General features: G+C 39.8%; 1 protein-coding gene across 8 annotated transcripts in view; it reads left to right on the forward strand.

The window, feature by feature from the left end:
- Positions 1-27,239, forward strand: part of LOC125465563 (serine/threonine-protein kinase Nek6-like) — a 269,602-nt gene that overhangs the window by 208,590 nt on the left and 33,773 nt on the right. For all 8 annotated transcript variants that reach the window (XM_048559236.2, XM_048559234.2, XM_048559235.2 and 5 more), the window contains exon 8: positions 10,730-10,824. In XM_048559236.2, the coding sequence (XP_048415193.1) occupies positions 10,730-10,824 (95 nt within the window). The remainder of the gene's footprint in view (positions 1-10,729; positions 10,825-27,239) is intronic.

Raw genomic sequence — 27,239 nt, forward strand, 5'->3', positions numbered from 1 at the left:
ACAAAAGCTGACGTTTCGGGCCTCGACCCTTCATCAGAGAGCAAACTTTTCTCTTTTGTCTTTTTGGTTAAGAAGCAGAGTGAGAGGTAGATGACTGGGCCTAAAGTTGTGATCGCCAGGTAAATGGCTGGCAGCAGGGCCAAGCCAAGGAATTCACAAAGACTGACCTTGGCTTGCCTCCAGTGGGGGCACACTCTGAGCTTTTACCTCAGCACAATGCACATGGAAATGGGGCTCAGAAATGAGTTACCCTTCAGACTGGCTTTGCCTCATCTCCCAGCATGCTTTGTGGATTGATCTTTGGGGCAGGTGTGGCAGGGTTGGACAGTGAGTGCCCACTCAAGCAACACAAGATGGAAGAGATTGAAAGAGTATTCTTCTCTCACGACACTGTGAGCCACCTCTTAGAGGTGCCATGAAGCCAAAGGCAGTGTGCAGTGACAGAGAGAAACAAAAACACGTGAAGTCTTCATCAATTGTTTCTTGATCAGAAGAATTAACAAAACAGAAGGGGTGTGTGTGAAGAAATGAATTTGAAACTCAGGTTTGTCAACTCATTTGATGAAAAATATTTAACTTCAGAAGGAAAAAAAATCATTAAAAATAATTATGTGGTCCTAATGTTTGCACTCTGTCGTCCTGGCTAAAAGATTCATGTTGTCCTGGAAACTATAACAGGTTTCCATTGCCACCCCTGTCTGTGCAAGTAGAAAAGTAACGGAAATAAATCATCTCATGTCAGATAAGCCTGACTCGCTTCACAATCTCTGCCTGTGTGGTATCATGACTGCTGTGTACTCAAGGGGCAGAAGTCTTTGGGGAATAATGGGATTCCACGCTGCTTTCTGGTGTAAGTGACAAAACAACTTGCATGTGTAACCATTTCCGAGCTGCAATAATCTGAGACAAGAGTGCATCTTCAGAAGGGAATGCATCTTGTTGTTTGGAAACTTGAGCATTTAAAAATAAGAAATGTTGACTTGCTCCTTCCTTCTCTGGAGTATTTGTATAAAGTGGTTGGAGATTTTACTGGATATATTTCCATATTAGTAATCCAATGGTTTAAAAATTCATCCTCAATAGAATCTCCAAAAAATATAACAGCACTTTAACCATTAAATTGCAAGGCCCTCATTTATACCCTTGATTTAATTTTCAGATAGTAAATGATTCCTGGGGTCTTCTGCACCAGATTCTTGAATGTCAATCTAGTGTAAAATCTTTTTAAATTATCGAATATAAGAGATGAACTCCGAAGTAATTACAAATTCTTATTATTGCAGAAATACTGTTGTGTATTCCTGCTAGAAACCCAAAGCAATACAAGGCGCAGCAACATTTATTTATAATGAATTGCACTGAAAAGCTCATCATTGGTTGGGGAGTCTGTTGATGATTTTGGCTTCTTAACTTGCAATCCCTTGATTACTTTGACCGAATGCAACATGTCTGACATTTTGCTTGACACTGCTTTGGATAAAATAATGATATTTTCTCGCTCACAAAAATGCAGAGTCCCTACAGGCTTAACATGTCTGCATATCTTAAACAGAGAAGCTACTTTTGCTGGGAGGAAGAAACCAGTAGAACAGGGTAAAGGGGGTGCTTTCTAGTATCTTACAAGTTCTTTTTCTTAATTGATCTGATTGGGCATATAATCCAGATCTGGTATAGGGCATTGTGCGTGCATTAATGTTCCTTTACAGATCTGCCCTGGTCGAGCCAGATTTGCAAAGGTGCAAATTTTTCCCTTAGAACCCACCCCCTACGTTGTCATTTCATAAAGCTGCTGACCCATGCATTGGGTGAAACCATATGCAAATGGACTTTATCCTCTAATTTTTTTTCTTCTTCTATTTTCTGACATCAAATTGGCACAAAAGAGCATTCGACAGTGCCATGACCAGTCTGACAGGTGTACTATCGGACTCTGGCAGCACGGCCTATTCAATGTCAGAGAAAGAAGCAATAATTAGAGCAAAGAACAGAATGAACGTCAAACGAATTACCAGGCAGCAGCTCATATTTGTCAGGAAGGATTGCATACATAAGAATTAAGTGACAGTACATGCCCGAGTAATGAAAGAGAAATGAAAGATTTGCCCAAACATAGCGCGCAGGATACATGCGTATGTCTAGCTGGAAGCAAAAGCGAGTAGCCTCGACAAATTATGCTGCCGGAGTTTTGAGAACCGTTATTTTTGCAGATATTCAGAGCCTGTAATTTGTTCAATGATCGATTTGCCGTAGCACTTCAATGGTGTGTGTTCTGAAAAATTTCCCATCTCGTCATTAAAGGTGGTCTGCAATTCTTTTTGGTCTAAGAATACTGTTTGAGAATTCAGATTTGACTGCAAATACTAGGCAAGCCCCTGGTCGAAACACGTAAGTGCGCTTCTGCGGTGGATGATTTCAACAATAACCAAAATAAATTATGTTCAAATGCTGAAACTCTGAAGCTTCATATCGACGCAAGTACTTTTAAACTGAAGTGTGCAATAAGAGCATTCACACCAGTTTTATGTTGCTGTGTGGTTTGAAGGTTTAAATTATCGAATATAAGAGATGAACTCCGAAGTAATTACAAATTACTAAAAAATATAATGTTTTACATGGAGTTGACATCTTAGTATCCCAGTTTGCAAAAAGCATGGGTTATGGACAGCCCCTCCTCCCAGGCAAACCCCCACTGACCAACTCATTTTCTCTGTAAATTGCTAAGAGCTGAAGGAGAACAAGGAGTCTGGGTTGATGTAATTTACTAACATGAGATTATATCCAAAAACGTAAGGAATCGTCTTCAAAATCTAAGCTATTTGTTAATTATTTTCCATTTGCATTGTCTTGTGTCCTTCATATCAGTTACATTGTTCAGGAAACTAGTCTCACAAAACTGAGCCACATATTACCGAATAACTTCAGATCTGAGTGATGAGAATCAGACTAGCCGCACCATTCCAAAGATAAAGCCATTCCGAAGCCAGGCAAACATGCTGGAATGAGATGAATGGGCAAGTTTAGCATTGGGATGGTTGTGGGATTTGAGAAGCAGTGTGAGTTTAAATTCCCAAGGAATGGAAACATGCCAGGGAGCCAACTCCAAGGTGCTGATTTTTTGGGAAAGTCCCAGGAGGTAGGTTGGCTTTTTTTTAAAAAAAAGATGTTTATGAGGCCACTGCTTCAGGGGTAACCAGTTGCAGAGACCTGGCAGCTGCAGCAAGGTGGAGCATTCATGGTTAACCAGGAGGCGTGGGGATGCTGCCACGAAGCTCAGTGACCTACAGCCTCCCCACCCCCACACATTACAACCCCTTCTGTACCTGGTACTTCCTCCAGGATCAACCTCCTCCCTCCTAGGGTAGGACAGCGCCCCCCCCCCCTCCACCCACCCATCCACCCACTGGAGAATTAGACCTGTCCCCAACCCCCCCACCCCGATCAGCACCCTGGGATTCGGGTTTAGATTCCCCTCCAGCCCAACCCTATCCCCAAGTTCAGAGATCAGAGACTACATCTTACTAACACTTGGGGTCAGGGATTGAATCTCCCAGATCTTCCAGGGTGGTGTAGCAAGATGCTAGGCTGTTCGTCAGATCAGACACATGGGGCTCGGAATCTGTCAATGGTACCCGATACATTCACAGCAGGCAGGACAGGGTTAACATCCCTCCCATGTCACTGTCTCACTCACTCACTAACTCATTCGCTCACTCGCTCACTCACTCACTGATTCATTCACTCATTCACTAACTGACTCACTCACTCACGCCGACCCCAAGTGTTTTAACAAGAAGGAAATAAATAGCCTTGGAAAAGTGGGAGTTGTGAAAAGTTCCATTTGTTGTTCCGCAAAACTACATTTATAAAACCAAGTGAATGAAATAGATGGTGAAAACTCAGGCTCTGAGCAGCTTTGCCCCACATATAATCCCAGGATGAACAAGAGTCAAAATGCATGATTTAATTTGTGATAGGTAGAGTGGGGAGGATCTGATGTTGACTGCAGAGATTAAGCAGGTGGGGTGGCGGGGGGGCACTTGTGGTGTGGAGATGGAGTCTCTACTCCTGGACCAGGAGGCCCAGGCCCAAATCCCACCGGCTGCAGAGGTGTGTAATAACATCTCGGAGCATGTTAATTTGAAAAATAGGTTAAATTAAAACAATTAAGTAGAGGCTTCTGGGGATCTTATGATGCCATGGTGGTGTCCTTACCTCTGAGGCAGGAGGTTCAGGTTCAAGTCTAACCTGCTCTAGAGGTGGGTAATAAAATATCTAAACGCATGGAGGAAGGGCCTGTTGTGGTGCAGAGGTAGTGTTTCTCCCTCTGAAGCAGGAAGCTGCAGTTCAAGTCCGACCTGCTTGAGAGGTGTGTAATAACATTTCGGAATGGGTTGATTCGTAAAATAACCACTTATATCTTACGGATGATTTAAAATAATCTCCCTATCTCTGAGTCAGCATGACTGGGGTACAAGACCCACTTCCTACAGAGGTGTATAATAAGAACTCTGAGCAGATTGGTTAGGAAAATACCTAAGCATATGGGGGAGAAAGAGATGCCCAGCTGTGCTCATCTGAGCTAGTGTTAGAATCAAAACGGGCGAAGATGGCTTAACCCTTCCCAATGGGTAGAGCTGCAGCTCATTCCACATCATACTTATATACTTGTCCACATGTTTTCCCATTGCTGAAAGTAGGTGGCCTCATGTCAGTTGATTGCACAGGGAAAAAAAACAGTAATAAAGGAGATTACTTAAGTAACGACAAAGGTTCAGAAACAGCATAGATATCTGACAGGATTGCAGAAATAAACTATAGACAATTCACCAACAGATACAAAAATGTTCAGATTAAGAATTTACCTCATTTCCAGGATACACAGGGCGTTAGAGAAGTCACAAGAACATTTCTGTATCCACTTTGTATCGCCTTTCTTTGCAGCACACACTCACACGTGTAACATGGGAGGGATTTGTGCTTTCCAACACTAAAGGGGAGAGATTTTCACAAGGCCAAGTAATGGCCCTTGTTGCCTACACTGCTTCACGTACGTTTGAACAGTTTGATCCACTTGGACGTGCCCAAAAACTGCAATTATATTCTCATTTTTGATAAAGTTATCCTCCAAATAACAAGCATGTATAAAGCCGTTTGGATGACCCAATAAAATACGACAATGTGGAGAAATTGTACCCAAAGTTCCTTAAGCTTCCACACAAATTCGAATGTGATTTTCATGGGACACATAATTTAAAAATATTTAATTTAAAAAGAGAGACCGATATAAATATGTTGAAATGATTGTAATAAAGAAATGAGCTCCCTACTGGAAGCACCTCCTTTTAGCTCAATGGTTGTGCGTTTGACTCTTATTCCAAACAAGTCAGGAACACTGTCAAACTGACAATTTTCGGCTAATCACTTCTGAAGGTAGCTGCAGCTAAGGAAAAACTGAAGGGAATCATTTTCATTGCTCCATGTCTGTGGGTCGATGCATAATTTTGACAGATTCAGACTGAAACACAAGCATCAGAGTTGTGGCCCCATGCTCCTTCCTAACACAAAGTTACTCAGTAGAGGAGAAAGTGGTTGTTATAATTATGTGAAAAATTATGTCCTAGTGGTCAAAAAAGCATATGACTGCGATAGTTCTGCAATGTGTTTTACTTAACATGCTGGGGTTGTTTTTAACTTGTGGCCCACACTTCTTTCTGACTTAAGCGATATATTTTTGCAATGTTAACGGGTGTTTAATTGTGGAGTGAGGATAATTCTGGTGAATTGTAGATTTTGGGCCCAGTTCAGCATGGCATCATTGTAGATTTTGGGCCCAGTTCAGCATGGCATCATTGCAACAGATCTTTTAGAAAAAAAAACAATGCACCTCTGCAGAGTCCCCAGCAAAAGCTAAATGGAGCACAAATTCAACACACCTCACCAAAAAGGTAGGAAAATGAATCTAAAGAACCCAGCCATCTTCAGGGGAAAAGTTTGATGATAAACATTCTCATTATCAAATGGTGATTTGTTCTAATTACTTTTGAAGGGTAGTAAACAATTTAAACACTGTTGGAGGTAATAGTCTTGGGAATAATTTGAACATAAATTTGTGTCTTATGCATTGGCTTCCTATGCTCAAATTAAAGACCGGATTAATTTTAACATTATAATTTGTCTGAGGATCGTGATGGTTTAACGTGTAGCAGCTTCAATCACTCAGGGGGACTTCTACTGTTTTGTTTTAGTGACAGTTGCCACAGTCCTTTGTTAAAAGTGGTTCTTCTGGATATTTACCAATCTCGAGGCTTGAATAATCTGATGTGGTTTGCAAAGAAAATGTATTTTTTTCATGTGTAAATGTGACTCACTAACAAAAGCAGTCTTGTTTAGCCAGCAAAAATGTTAACATGACAAATGTGGTCCGATTAACGAATCATAACTGTATCTGTCTCCTAAGGCCATAGCAATTTGATTTGTAGTTTTACAGGATTTTTAGAAGCAAATTAAACAGTCAGAAGACATAAAATAATGAAAAAAGCAACCACGCCTGTTAGAGGAAGGAGATTTTGCTGGTTCTGGACAGTTTCATAACACACATTCTGTTTCAGCCCCTTTACCAATTGCAGTTTAATTGCTGCAAAGAACATTATACTTGAACAATTTCTTTATTAATAATACTCTCTGAAATGCTAACCTTGTCATATTGACTAATGTGGTGCATTTGTAGGCCCAAGATGATTAAATTGGAAGTCTTGTGCATTTTGCAAGAACAAGCTCATTATCAGGGATCCCCACATTATGTTGGATGGGTTATGAAAGAGATGCGGCTTGTCATTCTTTTATTAGGACACTTGCTTCAAAATTAACATTTCTCCATAAAATGTAGAGGCACTATTGTCCAAACAGTTAAGCCAACCTTTGCTGGACAGTGGGTATTCAAAGAACTCAGAAGTGGATGTAGGCTGTTCTGCAAACCTACATTATAAACTTGAACAGCCTAATGCACAAATCTCAAGTAAAGCATGGGGCGCACTCATCCGCATTATAAACCCTGTCAAACTGCTTTGATCTAAGGCCATTTTCAGGGATTATTCAAGGCGACAATTTCAAATTGAACAAAGCCTTCTCTGGCCAACCAAACAAGTCTGTAATAACATGAAAGAGAGAAACATGGATTTCAGTCTCAGATGCAGATTTCTCATTCAATGTACCAAGAATTTGAAAAAAAATCACCCACATCCAATTTATAAAACTGACCACTGGTTTGGCTTTCATTGTTTGTTGTAAAAGAGCATTAGGTGTAGTTCCATCCATATTTTATCGACTACTTTTGCTAAACTATCAGTTTTCCTGCAGTATTACCTATGTTAAATATTGTAAGTATATCAATTAATGTAGATTACAGGTGATCAGCATGATGTTGATTGGAACCTATAAGCTCTGTAGTAACACATGCAATACACAGTGCATTGTTTGGCTGTAGTTCAGTTATTCTAAGTACTGGCAGTCTAGTGTACATGTTTGGTGATATTTTTCATAGCAATTTATAATTTAGAAAATCCCTTTCCATATCACTAGGAAAAGCTTTGAACTCTAAGCTTAACCTGCAATGTACTAAATACTATTAGCCCTTGCTTTTATGCTATGAGAAACTGAGCTCAAGTAAAGTCAACAGTATATGCCCTTGACTTACCTTTAAATTTTGCTCTCTCTCCTATCTCTTACTTCTCTCATTGTATTCTCTGGCCTAGGGACGTGGAGGTTAATATCTTTTTCCTACTAAGAATTCTAGATATCATGAAATCTTTTAGCATTATTTCTTCCTGGAAGAACAAGTTCTGATACCCTATTTTATCATCTGTTCAGAATCCCAACTCATATCCAATGTTATGGAAACACTTGAGGTTTATGAGAGCGACCAGGAGCGACAACAACTTAACAAAATAAGTGTCAACTTTTTTCTGGTTCAATTTTCAAGGCAATGCCTTGACCAATTAGTCAAACTGCCTAGTTTATAAACTTTAACAAAGTTTTGCACTTACCTCTCAATCATCATTAAATAGTGCATTCTCACAATCCTTCCAGTAGCCCACCAATCAGCACTGCCTTCTCATACAGTGTAAATTTTAATTTCCTCCTTAAATTAGTGTTCTTGTGAATTGTGCTGATGAGCAAGATGACAAAGTGTGCGATTTTAGCAGTTAATAAATTGCATATTTCACAATTACTGTTTGCATGTATTGTGCATGTGTTTACAGTTGACATAAGTAATCATTCTTGCCAATTGCAATTCTCCCTGTTATAAAATGTGCTTTGTCAAACAGTTTTGTGCAAACTGGAATTGCCACTGTACCTAAGATTTGTTTACTTAGCACCCAGTGTGATTTACCTTTCATACAATGGGGAGTGACTGATTAATATGGTGTATGAAATGCATTGTTTTTGCTATTTACTTGCTGTTAACCCATCATTTTAAAAGAAATTTATCACCTCTATCAAGAGAGAAAAGAATTTCAGACAAATACACTAAGTATTTGCTTCCTGTTGTCTCTCAATGTTAATTCCAAGGCCTCCGTGGACTGTCGTGGTCTTGTGACTTGAATTACAGACATTTTTGCTGTTCCAGTTCAAAATACACCTCTCTTTATGCTTTCCTATTGCATGTTGGAAATTGTGTCTGCGAAGGGGATCACTATCTTCTTCTGCATTTACATCCAATGCAGTTGAAATGCAGATACATTAGCTCAAATAGCTGTTGTGTTACAATATGAGATACCTTCAATGTCCAAGTCTTAAGCCCAAGAAGCTTATTATCCTGCTGGGTCTCCTGGCTGTGAGGGTTTTATTCATGAATTGAAGAAGCTCTGATAAACAGCACATTTCCCATCCGGTGGTGGATATTTTTAGAAATTGCTTGCTAGTGGCAGTTAATTCACAGAACTGAAAAAATACAATTGATGAGTTCAGATTTACACACTCCAGCAGACTTTTAACAGTCTGATTCACTTTATCAGATCTGCAGTTCAGTTAAATATATATTCTTCTTTCAGTTTCTTCCATTCACATGAGGTCACTATAGTGCTGATTCATCACCTTCTCCATATCTCCTGTCAGCCATCCATTTTTATTCCAATCACAAAGTGTTTAAGTTTCTCACTGGTGCTCACTGCTATTTTGTATTTGGCCTTTCGGTTCTCCTTCTTCTTGGTAGTACTGTATCCATCACTCATCTCACCGCATTTCCTATCTCTCTCTCTCTCTCACTCACACCCTACAAGATGACCATACCATTTCAATCATGTCTTGGCTATTTTCCTTGATGTAGTCTCAAATCTTCATTGACTCCGGACGTATCAGTATCGTCCACAGCTATACTCTTCCCACTACTTTGAAACAAGCTATTTGATGTACTATTTTTCACCAAAATAGATAGAAGTTTATAAATTTGATTCTAGTGTTCTCAATGAGACACGTTTCACTGTAATGTGGAATAATATTAACTACATTTTTAGACCACATCAGAAAAATGGCAAGAAGGTAACAATCAGTTTTACTGGGCCAAGCCTCTGAACATCCTCCTTCAAAGGGAGAAATTCTGTTTCTCTGCTATTCAATGAGCAGTGACCTAAAAGACAAGTTTGGTCACCCAGCAAAAATGTCTGTAATTCAAGTCACAAGACTGTAACAGTCTACTGAGACCTTGAAATTACATTGTGGAGTAATAGGAAGCAAACATTTAATGTATTTGTCTGAAATTCCTTCCTGTCTTGATTGAGGTGACATCCTTTTGAAATATGTTGTTTAACACCATGTAAATATCAAAGAGAAGCATTTCAAACACTGTATTAATCAATCAAGTGTACAGTTATTCCACTGGAGAAATTCAGGAGCTGTGTCATCCAGGCTCAATCATGCTGAACTTGTAAGACTTACATTAAGTATTTTTACTTTGAAAGAAAACCAGTCACTATCATAGGCAAAGCACACACCTCTAACTAGAATTACAAATCCAGGGCTAGAATGGTGAAACAAGATGCGAAACACAGAAACGTCAATTGGTCATTTTTAATTTAATCTTCTGGTGTTTGTTGAAGATACTAGGAATTAATTAAAGAATTTCTCCTTCACAAATTTTTAACATCTTTTGGAATCCAAACTATTATTCTCCACATCTTCTCCATTCCTCATTTCTTTAATGCCAAAGAGATTTCTTTAGCTCCATCTACAGGGCATCAAACCTTTGTCTGCAGTGAGGCAGGGTGTGCAGATCCCTTTATGTCATCCTACTTTACAGTGAAACCACTGAGAACTACTTCAAATAGCATATCAGAGGTATCTGGTAGGCTTAGAACAGTAGCTTTGACTGTGTGAATGAAGGATTTAGATTCAATTCTTGTCATAATTAAATTCCAGATGTCTTTTTATCAATCCACGTGGCACGTTTTAAGGATGTAATGACTGGAGCCTATCTTCTATATAACCGGTAATATTCTCCAAACTGGAATTGATAAACACTTGAGCTTTTCTCATTGCTATCCTGGGACTAGTGATATTCTGCAATGCACACATTTTAACAATGTACACTGGAAAGATGACAGTTGACAATGGGTTAAATTAGACCTATTATCATTCATCAACAACATTTGGTAAAACTTGTTCTATGCAGTGTTTAATCTATTGATAACAAAAGAGAGTGCCATAATGTTCTGTGATTTTGTTTAAATTACAGTTGGAACACCTTACTATATGTCCCCAGAGAGAATACATGAAAATGGTTATAACTTCAAATCAGATATCTGGTCACTTGGCTGTTTATTGTATGAGGTAAGCAGGTTGAGTTTCCTAATCTTTTATTTGAGAAGTTATGAATTCAGGGAATTCAATGCAGGAGTGTGTAGATTAACTCTCGGAAGTTGATTGTGTTGCTGAGTCCTCTCATTCTTCAATTAACTAAAAATTCAAATGCAGCCCAGATGCAAACACTGATGTTGACTTTCTCTCTGAGAATAATGGAAAGGTCTGAATAAACGATGGTTTACAATAAATAAGGTATTGAACCTCTGGTTGGAATCCAGCACCAGCAGGAGGAAATAACAAGGTGTAGAGCTGGTTGAACACAGCAGGCCAAGAAGCATCAGAGGAGCAAGAAAGCTGACATTTCAAGTCTGGACCCTTCTTCACCACCAACATGGCCACCAACCCCTGCCCCACCCAGCAGGAGGAAATCCAAGGACAAAATTGCCATCAGAGGGAATACTATCTGGGTAAATTCATGACAAAGGATTATAGATAAAGATTGGAAATTAGCATTTCTGAGATTAGAGTTTGGTTGAAGCTTATTTGCATTTAATCTAGTTGAGGTCTATCAGATAATTAAAGGAGTCGATAAAGAGGAGGTAGTGAGGAAATAGTTTCCTGCAACTGTAATGGAATAGCTCCAAACAAGGGACATAATTCTGAAATAACACAAGATTACTTGAGGGCAAGTTTTGTAAAGCATTTCTACACGCAAAATAGAGTGGTAATCTAAGACTGTCTTCTTCTCAAGACTATTAAAGTTGGTAAATTGAAATTTGAGAATGGTAGATTGTTGTTAGGCAAGTGTATTATGAGTTACAGACTCAACGTAGATAGGTGGAGTTAGGACGCAAAGCAGTTACGATTTGATCTCAATGGTAAAATAGGTTTGAGGGGCTGAATGACCTTGTTTGCAAAACAAGTAATGGCATTTTGTTTCACGCTTCCTGGCTTCATTTAGTAAATGGAGTGAATGCAAAACAAAGATGAGTAAGTAAAGACTTACAAAAAATTAAGCAAAAAATTGTGGATGCTAAAGATCTGAAACAAAAACAGAAATTGCTGGAGATGACAGTTGACAGGTCTGCAGGTCTGGCCATATTGGTGAAGAGTTAACATTTGCAGTCTAGTCCCCTTCCTTCAGAACTGATAGTGGCTGGGAAAAGATGCTATTTCTTGCTGGTGACGGAGAGTGTGAGGGACAAGGAGTGAGTAGATAAGTGAAGACGGGCCCAGAGAGAGTGTGAAAGAATGCTAGGCAGATGAAGAGATAGTAAATGGCAAATAGAAAACCAGGAAAGGAGAAAAGCTGATAATGGGGACCACAAGAAGTTGAAAATGGATCAGCTGTGCTGAAACAATCCCATGTATTGACAGGGCCATGGATGTTGGGATGGGTAAAGGACATGGAAGGAGGTGTTCAGGCACTTTACAGACAACTCATTTACTCTTACTAAAGCAGCTGATTCTGACATGTTTATCTATAGTTCTGCCTATGTATTAGGCATTTATTGTGTGTTCTGGCAGAAATACCAGTGTGTCGAGGATGAGAAGGAGACTAGTCAAATTCAAGTAGAAAATTAAATCTACAAGTGTAACTGGACAAAATGTAAAGAACAAAGAGCAATGCATCACTTTAGTGTCCTACGTAGAAAGGTTAGACCACGGGACATGGTGTTCAATGCATATAACTCTTTAGCTAAAAGATAAAATAGCTGCAACAACTGCTAGCTGCAACAACTGCTGACTGCAACAACACAAAACCTTCTCAACAAATGAAGACAAATTCCTTGGCCTTCTTTACATTCCTATGTCCTCATAACAAACATATTATCCCACTCCCCTCCAGCAATCGCTAAAAGTGATGGCTTAAAAATTCAGTACATTTCTTAATGAAGGAAAAAGCTGGTTAAAAGTTTCACACATAAACAACCTATTTGATAGTTATTTCTATAAAGCTGGGCAGCACTTAAAGTTGCATTATTGTATTTCCTATTATTGTATTCCATCAAATCATCAAACAGTGACATGGTATGAAAGATGTAACATGTAAATAGGATGAAATGAGAGACCAATTGATTTAGTTGATTGTGTTATTGTGTGCTGGAAGGACACCACTGAGACCTCTCATCTGTCTACAACATATTGTTGTATTATGTTGTTATGAGGCTGTGTAACGCATATACTTGAGGAAAGATGTGCATTACCTTACAACTTACAAAGAATGGATTTTCAATCAAGCCTTTCCTCAAGTTGAACTCTCATATACTGAAACTAAATGTTTGCTTTACATATTTAATGTACTGCAGTTAGTGAAAGAGTGTCTGGCTCAAGTGGAGCTGATTTATGTGCTGGTGGTGAGTAAAGGTTGTCTGGCTTGTGCTCAGAAAAAGAAATATTGGTGCTTGGAGCTGAATGAAAATCAATGTAAATCCTGCCTGTGGGACCTGAGCTGTTGTGGGAATAGTCCATCACAGACTGAAAGTAACAGTCCCTCCTCAACTTTGATGAGAGAGGAGAAAAATCTGGAAATTGATTCCTTTGTGCTTCTGTGCATTTTTTATAATTCAATAAACAATACAAGAGCTTCCTGAAAATAGATTACCTTTTCCATCAGCATAGACAAAATAAGACATATAGAAATACCCACAGATCAAGATTAATACTGAAATGCAGTGAGATTGAAAGGAACAGTTATGAAGAAGGATCAAGATGAAGAGATACATTTTCAATTCAGAGATGTGCATGAATCTCATCGCTCTGGCAGTGGAGGCAGATAGTTAAAGCCAGAGTTGGTGTTTTACAATTAGAGTCATTTAGTGACTCTCGATGTAAGTTCTCAATTAGTTTTATATGTAACTGTTTGTAGAAACAGAGAAAAAACAGAAACTGAATGTAACCATTTTTGAATTGATTCTTCAATCTGTGGAATTTCATTGAAACCAAACTTTGGATTACTTCGTATCCCATATCCTCTCGTAATTCTCATTAATCTAATTATTCTGGTTTCTCTCATATTTGAAATAATTTCTCCAATTTCCATTAGCAGAAGAGAATTCCAGACTTCTGCCATACTTTTCATGCGGTTTTGTATTACTAACATCACCTCTGAAAGGCCTGAGTCAAACGTTTAAGCCATACCTTCTAGTCCTAGACACCTCAACCAATAGAAATTATTTATCTTCACTAGCCTATCAGTTTCACGTTACATCTTGAAAACCATCCTTTAACTTTCTAAAATCTAGGAAAATAGGTTTGCATAATTTCTCCTTGTGATTTATTCATTTCAGTCTAAATACTTCTGGATTCACTCCAGTGTCAATATATTCCTTCTCAGGTTGGATGCCCAGAAATGCTTACAACAGTTCCAGTTATGGACTAACCAGGACTTTGTACAGCAGTTACATAACTTCTGCCCACTTATATTCTTATCCACTAGATATAAATCCAGAATTCTATCAGTCTCTTTGATTATTTTCTGTATCTGTCCTCAGTGTTCGAATAATAAATGTTGATGGACCCCCAAGTCTCTTTGGATCTGTACTGATTCTAAATTCATCAATTAAAAAATGCTTTTATCTATGCTTTCTTAGTCCAGACCTGTCTACATTGAAATGTACCTGTCACAGCTTTGCCCTATCACTTAGTCAATTTAACATCTCTCTTTAATTTCATACTTCCATTACACTACTTTCAATACCACTACGTTTTTTGTCACCAGTAGAGTTGGATTGTGACTTTGTATTTCATCATATGTCATTCGTAAATATGGCAAATATTTGAGGCCCCAACACAGTTCCCAGTAGAACATCGACTGAAAGAACTGCAGACGCTGTAAATCAGGAACAAAAACAGAAGATGCTGGAAAAGCTCAGCAGGTCTAGCTGCATCTGTGAAGAGAAAATCTGAGGAAGGATCTCCAGACCCGAACCATTAACCCTGAATTTTCACTTCACAGATGCTGCCAGACTTGCTGAGCTTTTCCAGCAACTTCTGTTTTGTCCCAGTAGAACATCACTTGCCACATCCCATCAGTTGGAGTGCCTGCTCATTATCCCTGTATTACTGTCTCTGCTATTCGGTAAATTGCCTATTTAGGTTATTAATCTGTTTTCAATCTCATGAACTTCAGCTTTAGTTAGCTACTGTTGAGATTGGTTAGCTCGCCGAGCTGGTTTGTTGTTCCGCAGACGTTTTATTACCATGCTGGGTAACATCCTCAGTGCAGCCTGTGATGAAGCATCGGTGTGTTTTCCCACCTGGTTTTTAAACCCTGGTGTCCGTTGAGATGGAATGCCCCATTTCCAGTTTTCTTTTGTAGTGGAATTTATACGGGGTCAAGTTCAATGTGTTTATTAATAGCCTGCTTAGTGGAGTGTCATACTTCCGGGAATTCTCGTGCTCGTCTCTGCCTAGCTTGTCCCAGGATCTTGGTGTTGTCCCAGTCAAAGTCATGTTCTCCTTGTCCATGTGGATTGAGATGAGTGAGTATTGGTCTTGTCTTTTTGTAGCCAGTTTGTGTTCACGTACTCTTGTTGTTAGTTTCCTTCCTGTTTGTCCGATGTAGTGTTTCTCGCAGTCTCTGCAGGGGATCTTGTAGATGACATTGGTCCTGTCCATGGCGGGGAGTGGGTCTTTAGTTCGGGTGAGCAGTTGTTGTAGGGTTGACGTGGGCTTGTGTGCCACTCTGAAGCCCAGCGGTCATAGGAGTCTTGTGGCGAGCTCTGTGTTCCTGACGTAGGGGAGTGTGATGAGTGTGTCAGGGCGTGTAGAATCTTTCTGGTGCTGTTTGTGTAGGCATCTTCTGACCCAGCTCTTTGGATATCCATTATTCTTGAACAGTTGGAAGAGGTATTCCTCCTCCTCTTGGCGTAGTTCCGTGTTGCTGCAGTGTGTTGTTGCCCTTTTAAATAGTGTTCACGCGCAGCTTCGTTTGTGTGTGCTGGGATGGTTACTATTGAAGTTCAGTGTCTGGTCTGTGTGTGTGGCTTTTCGATGTACTTTCATTTGCAGTTCCCCATTTGTCTTGCGCTCTGCCATGATGTCCAGGTATGGGAGTTGTTTGTTCTTCTCCTTCTCTCTGGTGAATCTTATTCCAGTGAGGGTGTTGTTTGTGAGTTTGTGTGTCTATTCTAATTTGGTACGTTTAATGATGACAATGGTGTTGTCTACGTAGTGTATCCATAGTTTAGGTTGGATTTGCAGAAGGGTGGTCCTTTCCAGTCTTTGCATCACTTCTTCTGCTTTGAGTCCGGAGATGGGCGATCCCATGGGCGTCCTGTTGATTTGCTCGTATGTTTGGCCATTGAAGCCGAAGTGAGTGGTCAGGCATAGGTCCAGTAGTTTGAGCATGTTGTCCTTGGAGATGGTTTCACTGGGGTCGTGTTCTTGATCAAGTAGTGTTGTCATTGTATCCCTTGCTAGTAGTATGTCTATTGACGTAAATAGGGCAGTGACATCAAACAATAACATGGTCTCTTTGTCCTCTATCTTTATGTCTTTGATGGAGTTGAGGAATTCTTGGGCTGAGTGGATGGAGTGGGGTGATTTGTTGACTAGGTGCCTGAGTCTTCTTTGTAGTTCTCTGGCTAATCTGTGTGATGGAGTGCCTGGTAGGGAGACTGTGGGTCTGAGGGGGACCTCCGGCTTGTGCACTTTACGGAGGCCATAAAATCGGGCTGTGTTGGTTCCCTCGGGTTTCATTTTTAAGGAGTCTGTTTTCTTGATCTGTCCTGTTTGTTTATTAAGAAACACATTGAACTCGACCCCATGTACATTCCACTACGAAAGAAAACTGAAAGTGAGGCAGTCCAACTCAATGGACTCCAGAGTTTAAAAACCAGGTGGGAAAACACACCGATGCTTCATCAGAGGCTGCACTGAGGATGTTACCCAGCGGGGTAATGAAACATCTGCGGAACAACAAACCAGCTCGGCGAGCCAACCAACATCATCGTCCACAACCTGAGCTCCAAGTCTACTCCAAAACTTTAGTTAGCTATCTTTTGATAGGGATTTTGATGACTGCTTTCTGGAAGTCCGTAGGAGTAAAATGCCTAGACTTCACAGAATTATAGAATTATTATCGCACAGGAGGAGTCCATTCAGCTTATCACACCTTCTGCAACGGCCTGAATGAGCATCTCACTTCATGCTATTCTCCAGCTTTCTCTTGTAACCCTGCACATTCTCCTTTTATCAGATAACATTTCAATTCCTTTTTGAATCCTGTAATTTAACCTGCCACCTCTATACTGTCAGGTAGTGCACATAATTATTTCTTCAAAAACTACAGCCACAATAGTTAGAGATGGCCTGCCTTAACAAATGTGTGCTGTGTCTCTCTAATCAAGGTATTTCTAAGATATGCAGACTGTAGTAATTAGAACCCGGGTGGATCTTATTGATTATGATATCCTGGATTGGGATTGTTAACCTGGGCCAAACAGTGAGCTCTGGCGTACCGGCATAAATGCAGGATTCACATGAACATCGTTCCCATTGGGCTTTCCTTGTTACTGGTTCCCTGGCCTCATGGTGCTTTCGAGACTGCACACTTACACACTCAACACGGGTGCTGTGGGGAGAATAAGCACTGCCGCTGTATAGCAGTAGTGTGGGGGTAGCAGAGAGGGAAAAAAATATGACCATTTGGATTGTCAGAAAAGAAAATTCAACCAGGGGATTAAGAATCTCCTCAGTTCAGGTGACTGACTTTAAAAAAATATATAAATGGGGGATTCAGAGATTCTCCTTATTTCAGGGACAGACAAAAGGAAAAATTATAAACAGGGGACTCAGAATCTCCTCACTTCAGGACTGACTCTGAGCTGTCTGGCCACAGAGTACCGCGCACATGTAAATAAAGGATAGTTAGATTACCTACAGCGTGGAAATAGGCCCTTCGGCCCAACAAGTCCACATCACCTCTTGGAGCATCCCACCCAGACTCATCCCCCTATAACCCACACACCCCTGAACACTACGGGCAATTTAGCATGGCCAATCCACCTAGCCTGCACATCTTTGGACTGTGGGAGGAAACTGGATCACCCAGAGAAATCCCACACAGATACGGGGAGAATGTGCAAACTCTGCACGGACATTTACCGGATAGTGGAATCGAACCCGGGCCCCTGGCACTGTGAGGCTGCAGTGCTAACCTCTGAACCACCGTGCCGCCCTTGTGATGACTTGGTGATGGGATAGCTGCCTCTTTGCAGTTATTTCACAGTCATTATCTTCAATTATAAACAGATCATTGTAGAACTTACTACTGAGAAATACTAGGCTTGAATCAAGATTTCTATGCAATAGAAACCAATATGAATTATATATTGGAAATCTGTAATTGGTTGTGCAATGTATTTATGAAAGCTGGATTTCATTTCAACATTGTGCACTGGAAGTAGGTAATATGTTCCTTCTAACAATCCTATCCTTTATATTTATTACAACTTCTGGTTTTTGAACATGTAGTAATTGCACCTCAAAAAGACACATCAAAAGAAAATGCATTGGTAATGTTGAACAATATTTCAATTGTAATAATTAGGAATGTCAACACTTTTGTTTATGTTTCCTCTCACTTTAAACCTGTTTTTTTTTCACACACCCAGCTGAAAACCTTGGGTGACATGTGAAACCTAGTACCCAGACATGCTGAGATAACAAGGTGTAGAGCTGGATGAACACAGCAGGCCAAGCAGCATCAGAGGAGCAGGAAGGCTGATGTTTCCAGCCTAGACCCTGAAGAAGGGTCAAAATTTTCTGAAGAAGGGTATAGGCCCGAAACGTCAGCCTTCCTGCTCCTCTGATGCTGCTTGGCCTGCTGTGTTCATCCAGCTCTACACCTTGTTATCTCAGATTCTTCAGCATCTGCAGTTCCTACTATCTCTACCCAGACATGCTACTGTGTGATCACTTGTAGTTAATATGTATTTCTGCACTCAGCATAATTTCCGGTCTCTCCATTGGTAATGGAAATTCTTTCTCTCCCAGATGCTTCCAGTTGAGATTTAGAACTCTGAGAAATGTACAGCCTGACCACTGTGCAGCAACATATAATTTCACTGTATCTTACATTTGATGTTTGACACTTCATGCAAATCAAAGTGAATTTTTCCATCATGGCCACAGACACATTCAGGTTCATTAATGAACTGAACACAATCAACAAAGCTGAATTGGTTTCGGCAAATTATTTTGTGGCCAATTATTCAAAAATCCAACATAGGACATCACATCTTTCAATTAGTAACCCAGACCTGGGTAAATTTAGTCTTTGTCAGCACTTATAAAGTGACTCACTTTTTTCTCATGACCAAGACTTCACAGGTCCAAGTTTGGTTAGAAAATGGTATTGAGATTTATTCATTGATTATAATCTAATAAATCTGATATGCCTTTGCTTGTCCTATAGCAATAACATTCACGTAAACCACAATAGGCAACATCCCATTCTAGGCAACAAAGTGTGGAACTGGATGAACACAGCAGGCCAAGCAGCATCTCAGGAGCACAAAAGCTAATGTTCTGGGCCTAGACCCTACATCGGAGAGGGTTCTAGAATAAATCGGGAGAGAGGGGAGAGAGGCTACCTACTAACCTCATCCCACCTCCTTGACCTGTCTGTCTTCCCTGGACTGACCTATTCCCTCCCTACCTCCTCACCTATATTCTCCTCTCCACCTATCTTCTTTTCTTTCCATCTTCGGTCTGCCTCCCCCTCTCTCCCTATTTATTCCAGAACCTTCTCCCCATCCCCCTCTCTGATGAAGGGTCTAGGCCCGGAACATCAGCTTTTGTGCTCCTGAGATGCTGCTTGGCCTGCTGTGTTCATCCAGCTCCACACTCTGTTATCTTGGATTCTCCAGCATCTGCAGTTCCCATTCTAGACATGTCGGTGTGAGTTATCACGCTGATCTCCCTGACTTTTGCTGAGCTCACCTGTTAGTTTGTTTTCTCCCTCTGTTTTTTGTTAACTAAAGATAAATCAAATCATGGAAAATATGGAATTTGAACCTTGTAATTCACATTATCACTGCACACAAAAGACGGTTGCCACTTGCTTTATCCATATTGTGCAATGTGTAGATAAGCATCTTACTTTGCATAAAAGGTAACACCTGAATAAAAACACAGCCTCACTTGCCCAGGCAGCTGTATTATACTTTGAGATATTTTGGATTAACTTCATCCAATTCTAGTGACATAATTACATTGGTAGTGACCTAATTCTTGCCAGATTGTGAGCTGCTAAATTGCTTTTGAAATTCAGTAAACTGCTGATCAGAGTAAACACCTCAAAATCTGTGCTGTTGTCATGTTTGCAATGTGAATTACTTACATTTATATCTCATGTTTCACTCTTTTTAAACCATGAGTCATTTTCAGTAAGCTGATTAGGTCCATCCACAATAAATTGAAAATACTGCACACACATTACTCACTAGCCTTGAAGCTCATCAACATGATGTGGATTTTACAATAAAATCCACAATCTAAGTTGGGTTTATCCACATTACTGACATTGCCATTTTAATTTTATAAAGTGTGATAAAATTTAAATCATATTGAATTAGTTAACACAGATTAAAAATAATTATGCTGGATTAATATCTGAAAGACAATAGTTTCTCCGAAGTTTAACAATATTTAAAATTTCAAGAAGCAGAACATTAATTAAAAAGGCCTTGAGTTTGCAGATCAGAATTCATTATATACAGCAGAAAAAACACAGGCAGTATCAAATCCATCTCCTGTTCTACATGATGCCCTGCATTCAGATCCAGCATAGTCAATCAAACATAGTTTAGGTTGGAAAAATATCAAACACCTTGTCCAATAACATCTACCTCGTATTAGCACCCAAGTCAAATTTCTACCCCAATAGAGTCTGGCTTTTAGCTGGGACTCTCCATGAGGTCACTCCAGCTGCAGGGTGGACATTTCATCGCTAGGCGGTGAACAATAATTGACCCAGACCCCTGCTTAGAATTTGCACCAGGAGTGCCTTTTGTCAGATTTTGACAGCAGAGTTGCTATTTTCACCTGTCCCAAAAGAGATAACTGGTACAGGGAGATCTTTAAAAAGTGTGCACCAAATAAAAAAAATTGCAGTAAATCAAAGGATTCTTCATAATCTAATATCTTATTAGAATCCCTAAAAGGTATATCAAAGGATACTTCATAATTAAATATATATAAAACCCATAAAAATGGAAACACCCTCTCAATATTTTGCTAATATATTCACTGAATGAATCATTGTGAGCTGACCCTTTGGTTCTGTTCAATGTTGAGAAAAGCAATGCATGGTAATAAAACCAACGAGCTGCAATGAATGGTGACAGAAGGGAAAACAGATAGGTAATCATTGAAAGCTACTTCAAATCTGCTAAAAAACTTAGGTGCCTACCCTCCCAGAACGGAATCACGTATCAGATTTGCAGTCGTTATCCATTCTAAATCAACTGCACATGACTATATTTTATTGTCATGCTCAAACAAACATTTTATTCCTGTATCAAACAGAGAAGATGCCAAAATATGGATTCACAGCAATGCTTCGTGCTCACGTTAATTTCAAAACATGTTTAAGTAAGTAATTACTCAAAGACTATTGCCATCCAGTGTCTCAACTGTGTTCATATACAAATTGTGCTCAGCATGACGACTGGTTCTGTAGCCTCAGATCATACCTGCCTGTCATTCTTCAGTGACCAAACAAAGGCATTGAAACTATGGAAAAAAACACATCCTCTTGAGAGCATTTTATTGACTGAGTTGAAGCACATTCTAAACTACATAAACATTGACACTTACTTTCTCCACAGCGCAAGAGCAATGTACCAGCGATAATTCTGTGACATTCTATAGTCATCGTAGTTAAGATTTCCCATCAGCTACTCAAAATAAGGTCATCTGATCATCAGATGTGTTTCATCTGAAGCAGTTGATGTCCCCATGGATCCCTTAGGATGGAAAAACCGTACAGAGCTGTCACTGTATCAGGATTCCACACATTTGGTCTTTCACTTGATAGTGTTTTCCCTCTTTACAGAAGAAAATATCTCATTTTGAAGTTAATTTCACAAGATTATAGTAGGCACACACAACCTTAATTGTAGATGTTATATAAAGACGCATTTATCTTTTTTGCTTCATTGTCAAAATGTTTAGATTGAAACCAAATGGTCGCATTCTTGCTAATGCATTCATTGTCGTAACTTGTGCAGAACAAGCCTACATAATCATTGGTGGGAATATTTACACTTTTTTAAATTCGATCACAAGTTGTGCGTGTTTCTGGCCAGGTCATCACTTGTTGCCCAGCCCTAATTGCCCAGAGAGCAGTTAAGAATTAATTGCATTGCTGTGGGACTACAGTCACATGGTAGCCAGACCAGAAAAGAGTGGCAGATATTTTTGTCTAAATAATATTTTGTAACTATCTGGTTTAGAGATATTATTGCATACCTCTGGAGGAGGCAGGATTTGAACCCAGGCCTCCTGGCTCAGAGGTAGGGATAATACCACTGTCCCACAAGATCCCTTACATGAACAATAATACTAATATCATGTGAAGCAAATGACCTTCCATAAAACGAATAGTAAAGTAAGTTGAATTATAGTATAGATAATAAAATGTGAGGCTGGATGAACACAGCAGGCCCAGCAGCATCTCAGGAGCACAAAAGCTGACGTTTCGGGCCTGGACCCTTCATCTCTTGAATTATAGTATAGCTGAGTTGCAGAAGGAGAGAAGTTTACATTCTAAGCTCCATAGTTGGAGAATATGAGAACTGGGGGAATTCTGACTCAATGTGGATACTCTTAAGATGCCAGAAATGCCCATTTTGAACAAGGAATTGGCAAGCTCAGGAAAGTTGGAGAAGATTTGAAGGGACAACCCTGTCAGGATTGACCAGAAGGGTGAAGAAATTGCAGCACATGGCCAAATTATTGACAGTTCCAAGATCAAGTGATTAATTTTTCAAGTTTAGGGGTGTGACCCAAAGTGCACAAAGGGAAGTGGAGTTAAGACATTTGATTTGGAGTATAAATAGTCATATCCATGTTTTTGTTTGTCTTTTATGTAAAGTCCCATTTAAGATAGAGAACATTTACAGCTCAGACTGTTTGGTCTTTGTGTTGTAAAATTTTTTCACTTAACAATGAACCTTGTGGCTTCATGCATTTCGTGAATACCTGGGATTTTTTTTGGTTTATCTTACTGGTCTCTCCCAATATCATAACATTAAACAGAATAACAGAAACTTGAATTGGCATCCAATGGCAGTAACTGTTAAAGTTTTAAAATATTTCTAAGTCAAATTATTGAATGAACAGTACAAATCCCTTATTGTGTGCTAAATGGGTCTTTGGGATTCTTTATTGTCTTAAAAAGTATGATCAAAGATTTAGTGGAAATGGATTTTTTTCAACAATAATTTGCAATGGAAGAGGTTTAAGTATGGATTGGAATGACTCAAAACTGAATGTGGAAACCTACTTTGAAATGTAGTTTCTGTTAGAAAGCTACACTAAAGATATTGTTCAAATATTAGTCAACCACATATCTTTAGTGATGAACATTTAAGGATTTGTATACAGCTAGTGAGAAATTTGATCATAACATTGCTAAAATTTCTTTTATCCAACTGTGAAGTCTACATCCAATTGCCTTGAAAGTCATGCCACACATTCGCAGAGATTGATTTTTGAGCCCAAGCACACATGCACTATTTCTCAAACATCCTTTCTTTTAGACAAGTACCCATGAAATTTGTCTGAAAACATCTAGAAGATGACACATCCTCACCCACTCTTGGTACTTCTGTTTCTCCCATGCTGCAAATTGCCCAGTACCACATCTGTAAATAATTTGAAGATGGCAGGACAGATTGGGAACATGGTTAATGAAGCATATGCTATCTTGAGCTTTATCGACAAGTTAGTAAAGAGCAAAAACACAGACGCTTTCGGAAACCTGTATAACATACTGGATCAGACTCAACTGGAGTCTAGTTCTGGGGATAACACTTTAAGAAGAATATGAAAGCATTAGAGAGGGTGCAGAAAAATCTCAAGAGTTGATTCAGGGATAAGAACATTCACTTCTGGTGAAAGAATTGAGAATTTGGGACTGCTCTTCTTGGAGAAGTAAAAGATCAAAGTATTTTTATATTCATTCACAGGACGTGGGTGTCACTGGCTATGCCAGCATTTATTGCCCATCCTGAATTGTTCTTGAGACAAGGTGAGCTGCCTTCTGACCATTGCAATCCATGTGCAATAGGTAGGTTCACAGTGCTGTTAGGAAGAAGATCTAAGAATTTGGTCCTAGCAATACTGTAAGAATGGTGGTATATTTCCAGGTCAGGGTAGTGCATGGTTAGGTGGGCATTTGTAGATAGTGGGTTCGCTGTCTGTTGCACTGTCTGTCCGGTTGAAGTCATGGATTTAGAAGGTGCTGCTTAAGAAGTCAGGGCTTCAGTGCATTTTGTTGATAGTATATGCTATTGCTACTATGTATCAGTGGTGGAGGGAATGAAGGATAAGTTTTTGAATGGAATGTCAAACAGGTGGGCTGCTTTGTTCTGGATGGTGTCAAGCTTCGTGAGCTGTTGGAGTTGCACTACTCTCTGGGCAAATGGGGAGTATTCCATCAAATTCCTGATTTGTACCTTGTGGAAGGTGGACAGGCTTTGGGGAGTCACGAGGTGAGCTGGCTGCTGCAAACCTCCCTGCCTGTAACCTGCAGTCGCAACTTGAGAGCCAGATGGGGAGTTTCCACCTCAGAACGAGATGACAATCTCTAAGTGATGGAGCTCCTCCATTTTGAAATGCACCCCTTCCTTCAACATTTAAAAATTCTTATGTGAGAAATGGCCTCAATCCTTGTGAGGGTGTTACCACACGGGGGTAGTCTATGGCTGTAGTTGAAGCCAGGATGGTGGAGAAGGCCTCACGGCATGCCTGAAGCTGGCACCCTGGAATGCTTTCTGCACCTTACCTAGTCCATGAAGGCTGAGGCGTTTGTTGCCCCTGCCTGCTCCCCCGTGGGGGTGAGAGCGATAACATACTTCACTTCTATGATACAGCTCATCAGAACTAAAGGACAATTGTCAACCTGAAATGTAGGCTCTGTTTTTTTCTCCCTCACAGGTGCTGACAAACCCATTGAACACTTCCAAGTTTTAATCTACATCTTAGAAAAATTGAGTTGCAGAGCTTCAGTTAGTCTTGTATAAAATTATTAGAAATGATTAGATATTAAAATATGGATGTAATGAATTAAGACATCTTCTCAGACCAGACCAAAGCTAATTAGTAGCATTCACAATACAAGGTATGAGTCAAACTGTCAAAAATAAATGGATGAAAATTTATGAGAATGATCATTTTTATGGGCTTTTATGTGTATGGAGCATCATTTCCATATATTTGCACATTGAGATGGACAGTAAGATTCAGAATATTGTCGTGCTGAAAGTCATGCGTGAACATGACTGTTGACATATAGGGTTACCTGGACATTTGAAATATGACCCTAATTTACAAAGAGTGAGTTGATATTTTAATTTCCGGCTGTAGCAGTTCCATTGTCAGGCATCTGGTTGTACAATAACCAAGTTAAACCACTTTTATTCAGTAATTCCCCAAAGGTCCAATTTTCATAGTAACTGCACAGTAAACAGAAGCAGAAGCATAAATCTAAGTGGGTTTCAAATACTGCACACTGAACAGATATAAACAACATTAAATAAGGGTTAGACACTTCCCATAAACACAGACAAAAATCATAGAAATTGCTACTCAGACGGAATCACTTCAGTCCCTTTTGTCAGTGCCCCTGTTGACAGCATAAATGGAGCTTTCAACATCACTCCCATTTCTCTGCTGTTTATTCCATGGCCTTATTATTCCTACTCTTCAAATGTTACTGTAATTTCTCATTTAATGTTGTGATTGATTCAACTAATAACAGTGTTATTGCATCCTGTAGTCGAATTATCATATTCTTGTATTGCCTTTCTTTGCCACTGTCATACCAGATTGGTATGTAATGTAGGTTCAATTTTCTTGAAAACTTCAAACAGGCTTACTTAACAGACAAACTGATAGTCTGCAGTTACATTGCAACCTACCTACAGCACCTTTGTGTAACTGCTGCTGCTTGGACTAAGCATGGCTTCTTGTCATGTGCATTGATGTTTGACTTTTTAACATACTCACTTCATAAAACAGTCACAAAACTTTCCGGTTTTCCTTCCAAGACAAAAATTACATGCACTAAGGATGAAAATGTGTAAACCTAAAGCTGTTGTAAAACCACTTACATAGAAAGCAGAATAATTATATTTGAATTTGAGTCTTAGGGTATTTGTAGCAGAAAGGTCGCTTGACAATCCTTCCAGATCTCGCAATAGTATAACGTTCTCAATTCAAACGTGGACAGTCACATCATAGAACATAGAACATAGAACATAGAACAGTACAGCACAGAACAGGCCCTTCAGCCCACAATGTTGTGCCGACCATTGATCCCCATGTATGCACCCTCAAATTTGTGTGACCATATGCATGTCCAGCAGTCTCTTAAATGTCCCCCATGACCTTGCTTCCACAACTACTGCTGGCAACATGCTCTCCACGCTCTCACAACTCTCTGTGTAAAGAACCCGCCTCTGACATCCCCTCTATACTTTCCTCCAACCAGCTTAAAACTATGACCCCTCGTCTTAGCCATTTCTGCCCTGGGAAATAGTCTCTGGCTATCAACTCTATCTATGCCTCTCATTATCTTGTATACCTCAATTAGGTCCCCTCTCCTCCTCCTTTTCTCCAATGAAAAAAGTCCGAGCATAGTCAACCTCTCTTCATAAGATAAGCCCTCCAGTCCAGGCAGCATCCTGGTAAACCTCCTCTGAACCCTCTCCAAAGCATCCACGTCTTTCCTATAATAGGGCGACCAGAACTGGATGCAGTATTCCAAGTGCGGTCTAACCAAAGTTTTATAGAGCTGCAACAAGATCTCACAACTCTTAAACTCAATCCCCCTGCTAATGAAAGCCAAAACACCATATGCTTTCTTAACAACCCTGTCCACTTGGGTGGCCATTTTAAGGGATCTATGTATCTGCACACCAAGATCCCTCTGTTCCTCCACACTGCCAAGAATCCTATCCTTAATCCTGTACTCAGCTTTCAAATTCGACCGTCCAAAATGCATCACCTCGCATTTATCCAGGTTGAACTCCATCTGCCACCTCTCAGCCCATCTCTGCATCCTGTCAATGTCCCGCTGCAGCCTACAACAGCCCTCTACACTGTCAACGACACCTCCGACCTTTGTGTCGTCTGCAAACTTGCTGACCCATCCTTCAATCCCCTCATCCAAGTCATTAATAAAAATTACAAACAGTAGAGGCCCA

This window comes from Stegostoma tigrinum, chromosome 29 (assembly GCF_030684315.1).
Source record: "Stegostoma tigrinum isolate sSteTig4 chromosome 29, sSteTig4.hap1, whole genome shotgun sequence".
Lineage (NCBI taxonomy): Eukaryota > Metazoa > Chordata > Chondrichthyes > Orectolobiformes > Stegostomatidae > Stegostoma > Stegostoma tigrinum.